The 9,588-nt window shown below is 42.5% G+C and overlaps 1 protein-coding gene across 1 annotated transcript in view; it reads left to right on the forward strand.

Annotated features, from left to right (window-relative positions):
* LOC131586196 (pleckstrin homology domain-containing family A member 5-like) overlaps positions 1-8,858 on the forward strand; it is a 67,360-nt gene extending 58,502 nt beyond the window's left edge. The window contains 1 exon segment of the mRNA XM_058853074.1: positions 8,628-8,858. Coding sequence (XP_058709057.1) covers positions 8,628-8,757 — 130 coding nt within the window. The 3' untranslated portion in view covers positions 8,758-8,858.
* The last annotated feature ends 730 nt before the right edge of the window (positions 8,859-9,588 follow it).

Here is a 9,588-nt window from a genome sequence, read left to right on the forward strand (position 1 = left end):
CGCGCAGCTCTACCTTCACCGCACCCCCAGGCGCTGCGAGCACTGCTGCCAGCGGCCGCCGTGGAGCCTCCGCCGGTGCCCCGAGTGCCTGCCAGTGCGGCCGCGAAAAACCCTCTCTTCAGCCCCCGCCGCGCCCAGGGGGCGGGGGGGCGCCGCCGCCGCCGCCGCGGAGCCAGGGCAGACGCCCGAGCACACAAAAGAACCGCAGCCACCGGTAAAATCCCCACAGCGGCAGCAGCAGCGGCGAGAAAAAAACGAGAGAAAAGGTGGAAAAGAAGGAAGAAAAAGCTAACTCAGGACGCTGCCCGCCGCCACCGGCCGCGGGCCGGGCGGCCAGCCGGGCCCCCTAGCTCCGGTCGGCTGCAAAAACCCCCTAAAAGCCGAGCCGAAGCCCGGATCTGGAGCCGGGGCCGGAGCCGTGGCGAGCATTCTCCCCCCACACACCCATCCAAAGTGCCGGCCGAAAAGCGGCGGGGGAGGGGGGGGGAGAGCCAGGCCCCCCTTTCGCTCGCGCGCGCGCGCCCTCTGAGCTCCTTTCTTCTGTGCCGCCGGAAGCAGCGCGAAACCGCGGCACCCGCGCGGACGCCCCTGCTCCCCCCGCGCGTGCGCGCCCCGCGCGGAGCGAGCCGCGAGGGTCGGTGCGGAGCCGCGGGACCTGCACAACACCCCCGCTGCCCCGCGCTCACCCGCGCTCCAGCGGGGAAGCGGCGGGGAGGACGGGGAGCGAACGTCGCTCCCCCCGCGCCCGTCAGCGTGGCCCGCGCGCGCGCAGACCGTGCTACAGGCGCCGGGCTGGGTTCTGCCAGCCTTGTGCTGCCAGGTTCTTCTCCTGCGAACCCGAGCCGCCCCGCGAGATGATGCCGGGGCTCGAGACCCCGGCCAGCACGCGTTCCCCCCCGCCTTGCAGGGGGTGAACCGCAACAAAGTCCTGACCACTTTAGTGTTCTTTTAAACTACTATATTGACAAGTTAGACTGTCAGTTTGAACAGACTAACAATGTTTTGTGTTAGTTCACTGAGTTAAAGATATTTGACTCAACCGTCAAATCCTTGCAAGGAAAACAATCTTTAAACATCATCATAAACCAAAATTCCAAATTAATATCCATTCCAATATCTAGCAAAAGAAACCACTTGTGCCGTGTTTGTTCTCTCTCCTGCAAGGGCCCAGCAGGATGTTACAAACACTGTACATTTTTTATTTTTTTTCCTAAACCGAAAGGGTGAGTTATGGAGGCTAGCTTTGGAGCAGGCTGTAGGCCCATGGCCTGCCAGCCCTGCCTGAGAAGCTAGCCTGGGAAATTCATGGGAGGATTCAAAACAATCCTCAAAGACACAAAACAGCCTGCAGGTGCTGTTTTCTGATTCCCGTGTTTTCCTTGCAGGAGAAGGTCAGGGGGTGGTAAACCCCACTGACCAATGATGGTAATGTAGTACTTTACTAACCAATAAGAGTTTCCTTTCTGTACTCTTCACGAACTAGTCTATATAACATGGCTGTAACAATAAACTAGAGATTCTCTCCTGTTCTGACTCCTTTGAGAGTCTGTGTCGTTCTTTCCGCCGTTCCTAATTAGAACGACAGAGTGGGGCATCCTTTGATGCTGTATGATGTTAATGGTAGCAAGAATCAGCTTTGCAGTAGACCACATCATTTGCCTTGAAGGATCACTTCAGATAACAAAAACCAGAGGTTTGTTGTGCAAGAACTGGTTGTTCACACACACAAGCACTGTTTTCCTTCCCAACAGAGAAATTATTTATTGCTAGGAGACAGCAGTTTCTTCTATCCCAGGGATATGATGTTGGTAATGCTGTAGAAAGCCCCACATTTCCAGACACATACTGTGAATAATCAAAATCTGAGAAATTTCTTCATCCTGAGCCAGGTGTAAAACTACAACAGGAGATAGAAATGCAAGTGCCTGTATAATCCTTTGGGTTCATTGGCTCCAAATGTTTTAAGTTCTCTTCTTTTTGCCTGTATTCTCATTTGCATCATGTCACTGCATTGCTTGGCTGCTGACAGGCAAACTTCCTGTCTAAAATGCTGATTATATGATCAAAATTATTGATATTTTGATACACTCCATTTTGTGCTTTCTGACTGTATACTGTGTAACCAACACAAGGGTTTGTATTTAATTATAAGCCAAGCATTAAATGGCACGTGCTTGCTCCGTAGTTTTTAATTTTTATGTTTCTTGTGTGTTCTTTTGAAGCCTCAAGTAATATCATGTGTTTCCTGAGTAATTGTAATCTGCTTTAGGAATGACTTTGCAGCTCCTCAGAAGTTATCAAAAAATTCTCCACCCACCAGCACTGGCTGGTGTTGATGACTGAGCCTGGTTAATAGATTGTCTCTGATCTCGAGTTGCTGCCGTATAAGATGGAATATCTGGAATATCATTCAGTTGTTGCTATATTTTATATATTAGTAAAGGCCTGTATGCACAAACCAGCCTTTGAAATAAGTCGTGATATTAAGGGCTAAAATCCTTGAAACTTACCTGCAGAAAGTAAAACAATGTTCTTGTGTAATAAGACAAGAATGTAAACTTGTGTGTGTTAACCAATAGTAGCTCGCTCTGCCTGCAAACCCTGTAGAACCCTATAAAAGTGTGCTGATAATAGAAATAAACTGGCGTTCACAATTACTTCTGTGAAGACTGGTGAATTGCTCGGGGGTTCTTCAATATTTGGCGCTCCGACCAAGGACTCCCCTGCAGGCAGAGGGGCTTTGGAGTCAGCGGAGTGGATCTGGGCATTAATCGTCGCGGGCTCGGATCGGCACCAGATAGGCAGCCTGAGCGCGGTGAGACGCGGAGCGGTTAGACGTGGAAGTAGGGCTGCTGGGGGGGACCCAGGAGGCAAGTGCGTGTGAGAGGGATAGCGACCTTCCGCCTTGCGGTGAGCCGTTGGCATGGAGACAGAGTTTGCGGCGGCTAAAAAACTGCTTCTCTGCATCCTCGTTAAACGAGGCGAAGCAGCCCAGGAAAAGGACCTGGATATGCTCATTATATGGGCTAATTGTCTTGAGCATTTGCAGTGCTCACTGCTTCTTGCGGGGCAAGAACGGACTGATATCTCGGCTTTGATATGGGAAACGGCAATTACGGAAAAGAGCAAGGACACTGTGTTTCTCGGTCGAACTTGGCAGATTGTAATTAATACCCTGAAAAACAGAAAAGTGAGATATGCTGAGGATGTGAGCCCTGTAATTCTACCTGCGTCACAGCGGCAGATGCCTTTACCTCCCACTGCTGGGCAAGCTCTCCTATCTATACTGCCCATGGAGAGAGGGAGAGAGAGTTAGGGAAAAGAAAATAATGAGAAAAAAGTTCCACAGGGAACGCTGAAACAACGAACAGAATCTGTTCAGTTATGGCAGGATGTGATACATCCAGAACTATTTGCTTTATTTTTGGAGTCACTTTTAGCACTATAATTTTATTTAAGTTCCATCTTTACCACCCTGGAAGAAAAGAAGCCAGATTTAGACTGGTTTCCACCCGAACCAGGAAGAAATGAGGGAGCAGCGAGGTGAGCGCAAAGAACAAAGGCACCCTGGGGGTAAAAGCAGCGCAAGAAAAGTTCCAAGGCCACTCTGAACAATTACGGAAACAACTGAGCAAAAACAGGTGGCTCAGACAGCTTCAAAGAAAGACAAACTAGTCAAAAAATCTCAAACTAAATGGTATCTAGTTCAAAATTCATCCTTGTAATTAGAAGCTGATAAACCGCAATGATCACCGTTGTTAGCACCTGGCCGTGAAAGACTTTTCGTGTAAAATCGCCTGCTTTTGCAAAAGTATGCCTTTTTCCTCTATCAGCAAACAACAAGAGAGATTGAGAGAAAAACTGCATTTGTTAAAGTTAACTTTGTGAGGTTTTTTTTTTCTTTCTCTCCGTTTTTCCTCGCTGCAAGAGTATGTAGAGAATGTGAAGAAAGATAACAGCAGAGCTGCAGCAGGGGCGGGGCGGGCAGTCCACCCCCCCCGCTCCCTCTCTCGGGGGGGGCACTGGGACGGTGCCTGGCTTGTTGCAGAGTCGTGATTTATTGAGTTTTTAAAATGTTTTTATATACCATTGTAGAGTTAATTTTGTGTTTTAAGTAATTATGAGTTTATGCAATTGCAGTTTTTAGGATTTTACTATAGAAATTATTGTGGTTTTTTAAAAGTTAAGAAAAAAAAAAAAAAAAAAAAAAAGTGTTTAAGGTAAATACTAATAAAAGTTGCCTTGCAATAATTGGTTTTAGAACCCAAGGTTAAAACATGGTGTGATTTACAGCTTTTAGGAAAACCTTCCAATTAATGTTATTTATAGAAGAGATTTGTAGTTTAAACAATAATTAATTAAGAAAATTTTACTGTATAAGACAAAGCTAAGTTAAAGTATATATTATCCATTTATTCGTTTTTTTCCACAATTTTAATAAGGTAGTTTTAATGTAAGTTTTTTTTTGCTATATAAAACACATATAACTGTATATTTATCAATTTGGATTTTGGGTTTTAGTTTAAAAACTGAACTTAATGTTTTTGAAAAGTGTTACAAAAGCTGGATGGCAACTTGCCAAATCCCATGTTGTTGTGATGGTTTTTCTTTAGAAAAACTGCACTTTAACATTTTAACCAATTTAAGCATATACTAGGCAAATTTTTATTATGAATAAGTATTTTTAATAACATTTGTAGTTATTGTAGGTTATTTTTAAAGCTAAATAACATAAAATTGTGATATGTTTGCTACATTTTTATAATCTTTATAGTAAATTTATGTTATTGTTATATTGTATTTAAAAGGTATATATTAAACTTTTAGTTGCTTTTTTGTAATAACAGAATAAGATTAAGTTAAGTTTTTATTTAATATAGATTAAGTGTTAATAAAATTAAGGATAGTCAAGTTTTATAATATTTAGGCTTAAATGCTTTTAAGTTAAGTTTTTTAACTTAGATATTTTTTTTAAGGTTAAGTTTGTTATTTTTTTTTTTTTTGTTATATATAATTATTGTTGAGTTTAAATATTGTTTAATTTAAATTGTTTTATGTTTTCTTGGAGACACTTGTTTAAACTGCAAAGTATAGTTGTTTTCCTAGAGAGAGGAGGACGGCCACAGCTGAGACAGCTGTGATGAAACACTGGTAAACACCTGCTTATAAATAGAAGTGAATACAGTTTGTGACACCCTTAACTCCATCAGGAGTTCTACTGGTTGTTGCAATCTCTGCAGTTTTTGTTTGTTATAGTTTTCTTATTTTACAGTGTTTCCAGAATTTTAAGAAGATGTGCCATTGTTAAGGATCAGCTGCCATGGAACAGGCTTCAGATTAAACCAACTGCTGTATGGTTTAATTGGTCTGGTACCTAAGGCTTCTGATCATTTACTTTGTATAAATACATTTTAACAGTTTGCTATGCTGTAAGCATCTCATAGCTGCTACTGTTGAGAACCTTGTTTTAGAAATGAGTTAAGAGGCATCTTTCCAGTTTAAAGCCAGGCCCTGGCCAAGCCTTGACTTTACCTGGACAAAATGTTTGCCAACAGATCCAGATATTTTTTGTCTCAAATCAGTATTTGAGTCACTTTTTGACTCAACAATTTGACCCTATTAATATGACAGCTGGATCAATTTTGAAGTGGGCTTGGAGAATCATTTCCAGAGGTGATGATCCAATCCTTCACTGATTTTTGTTTCTGTTTGTTTGCTAACTATGAGATGCTAGTACAGTATTTTAGTAATTAATAGTAGTTTTATATTATATATATTATTAATAATGTTTAAGATTTAATTAATTTTTAACTAGTATAAGTTCTTATTAATTATATATAAAGTTTTATGTTAATGTTGTTGCTTATAACAGAAGTACATCTCATTTTTATTTTTTTTTAAGAAAAACGGGGGAAAATGGATGCCCTAAAAGCATTTAATTAGTATAATTTATTAACTTCAAGGAGAGAAGTGTCTGTGTTTTGTTGGCAGGTTCAGAAAGGTCACCTGTCCATCTGACCAGACTGTCTGCCTCTGAACACATGAGATCCAGTGAACAGAGATGTCATCACACAGCCTTGGTACTCCAGACATGGATCAGAAGTGGAGCTGTCAGGAGACAGTTGTGTCTGAACACTATATAGACAGTTGCCAACAGAAATTCTATGTTGTTATTATGACGTTGTGTCTCTACCAATTTTTCAGGTATCCTTTGTTTTAAGATTTAGAAGGATCTGAAGAACAACTTGAACATCAAAGCCCTCAGTCACCGATCAACTGCCAGCTGACATCATAGGAGCAGTGAACATTCCAGGACTAAATCATTCTGGAGAAATTCTGTAGAAGATCTAAAAAGTGTAGAGACTCCATTTAATTGTATATAAGGCAAATTGTAGTTGTGTGTTTACCCTTTCAGTAAATTGCTTTTACGCTTAGACTACATATATACCAGAGCACCTGTGTTAAAAGTAGTTAGACAATAGTTTAAGTGTTTAGCTTGTGTAGTAATTGTTATGTTAGTATAAAGTATAAGTATTCCCTCTTTAAGAGGTAGTGTAAGCATCTTTGAAAGTTCATTTAACGATTGAAGTTCTAGCTGTGAGTTTGCAAATATGGTGTCATTTACATGGTAAAATGCTTATGGTAATTGTGTTGTGTATAGTCATGACCAACTGTCTGCTAACTAACATCCAAAAGTGACAGAACATATGGGTCACTCTTGCACATTGAACTGGCCAAAGGTCAATGTGTCTGAGCTTAGCCACCCCTGGAGATCCTTTCGCACCTGTCTCGTAGGAGTCCCTGAATGGGATCCTCCAGCATTTAAAGTTTAATTAGTAATGAAACTCAAATGAATCGATTGGCAATGTTGCAAGAGTGCAGTCGCACTGTTGGCTTCACATTAAGACAACTTGAAGCCTGTTAGCAAGCAAAAATTACCAAAGTTCTTAATGTTACAACCCTCAGAAGAATTAGATTTGTTATGTTCCACCAATACCTCGGGTGGATGGATAATGTTTGAACCCCCGACAAAAGGTCATTCTAACAAAGTAATGCAGCACTGGGTTGCAGTCAACCCTATAGCTGATCTCGTTACTACCACTGTAAGTAAAGCCTTTATTCATGGTGCAATCTCACAGAACAATTACCAAAGCGATTACCTAGCTCCATCTTCCTAATCTGTGGAGATAAAGCATGGAATTAGATTCCTGCTAATCCACATGGAAGACCCTGTTATCTTGGGAAACTCACTTTGTTCCACCCAAGCTTACATCAATTGTTGAATATAGCTAACAAAATGAAGAACATCAAACAATCAAAGCGAAGCCTGAATAAATTAAAGTTTAGCCACTCTAAAAAGGCTCGCTTGCTGGACTAGGAAAGAATTAAACTTAACATCCACAACGTTAAGTGAGCTTTCAGCTGATGTGAATAGTGTGTATCATGCAGTATTATAAAATCAAGTTGCAATTGACTTTTTGCTCTTAGCACAAGGACATGGTTGTGAGGAGTTTGAAGGCATGTGCTGCTTAGATCTTACTGATCATTCAGCTTCCATCCATGAGCAACTACAACAGCTACAGGATGGGTTGCATGCCCTGAAAGAAGATAGTGACCCCATTGAAAGTTGGTTCGCCAGCTGAGGCATCACTGGATGGTTGAAGTCTCTTATGCTAGAAGGGGGACAGACTTTACTTATAATGTTAATTGAGATGACAGTCTAGGTTGTATGTTATCTTATCCAAAGCCTGGTTTGTGCAAAAAGAGAAAGGGGGATTTGTTGCTATATTTTATATATTAGTAAAGGCCTGTATGCACAAACCAGCCTTTGAAATAAGTCGTGATATTAAGGGCTAAAATCCTTGAAACTTACCTGCAGAAAGTAAAACAATGTTCTTGTGTAATAAGACAAGAATGTAAACTTGTGTGTGTTAACCAATAGTAGCTCGCTCTGCCTGCAAACCCTGTAGAACCCTATAAAAGTGTGCTGATAATAGAAATAAACTGGAGTTCACAATTACTTCTGTGAAGACTGGTGAATTGCTCGGGGGTTCTTCAATATTCAGTAACCTGAACTGGAAAATTAGAGATTGCAGCTGTGTGATGGGCGAGATCAGAAAGGCTGCTGTAAGAATCCTGTTCTGCCCATATTGCTGCAGGAAATGCTCCTGGCTCTTCTATAGCAATATGTTTTACAAAACACCCTTAGAAACCATCGGTCTCCCCAATATCAGCACAGATACTTGGGGGTTAAAATCAGTAGGAGCTTACCATCTAAAATCCAGTTCCTGTGCCTTGCTCTGGAAAGTGGAAAGGCCAGACTTTGTATCAGATTAAGATGAGTTAGAGTAGATTGAGGCTTAAGGATTTTTTCCATCAGAATGAAAATATTAAAGACAGATATTTTTACCTTGTCTTTGTGTTATTTATTTTTTATTTTCCTGATTCCATTTTAAGCTGAATTCTACTAATGCTTGTTATTCCACTGGCGCTCCAGTGGAATACTGAATACTGAAAATGCAACATGTTTTTATGTCTGCTAAAAACACAGATTTCATTTGGTACTTTTTATTTGTTTTCTTTGCTAGAACATGGACACTCATATTTATGACCTTCTTATTTTCCAGCACCTCCCAGATGGCTCTGCCCCAAGTGCACACGCTGAATTTTATCTTCTGCCAGATCCTTATGAGGTCAGTCGAAGGAAAACAAGAACAGCTCCAAGAGGCTCTGACCCTACTTACAATGAACTTGTGAGTACCATTCACTTTCTTCCACCCCTTCTTGTTTCATGGAATCATGGAATGGGTCAGGCTGGAAGGGCCCACAGTGGTCATCTGGTGCCACCTCCCAGCTCCAGCAGGGCCATCCCAGAGCACGTGGCACAGGATTGTGTCCAGATGGTTCTGGGATATCACCGGTGAGGGATGCTCCACAGCCTCTCTGGGCAATCTGCTCCAGTGCTCAATCACTGCACAAGGAAGTTCTTCCTCCCATTCAGGTGGAGCTTCCTGGGTATCTGTTCCTCCTGTTGCCTCTTGTCCCATTTCTGGGCCTCATGGAGCAGATCCTGGTACATTCCCTGACCTCTTCCTGCAGATGCTGACAGACATGGATGAGGTCCCCTCTCAGCTGTCTCTTTTCCAGGGTGAGCCCAGCTCACTCAGAGTTTTCTCTTGAGAGACATGCCCCAGTCCCCTCACCATCTCCATAGCCCTTCACTGGACTCACTCCAGTGGTTCCCTGCTTTTCTTCATCTGCTGAGCTTGGAACTGAACACAGCACTCCAGATGTGCCTCACTAGGGCTGAGTAAAAAGGCAGGGTCACCTCCCTCAACCTCCTGTCAATGCTTTTCTTGATGCACCCCAGGGTCCCTTTTTGGCCATGAGGGCACACTGCAGGCTCATATTGTCCACCAGAACCCCCAGGTCCTTCTCTGCAGAGCTCCTTCCCAGCAGGTCACCTACAACCCACACAGGTGCAATTTGTTCTATTTGCTTTGCCCTCTCTTGAAACAAAACAACAATACAACATTTTTAGAGCCATTGCAATGAGGGTGACCAAGAAGAAGGAATGTACCATAAGGA

Source organism: Poecile atricapillus, chromosome 18, assembly GCF_030490865.1.
Source record: "Poecile atricapillus isolate bPoeAtr1 chromosome 18, bPoeAtr1.hap1, whole genome shotgun sequence".
NCBI lineage: Eukaryota > Metazoa > Chordata > Aves > Passeriformes > Paridae > Poecile > Poecile atricapillus.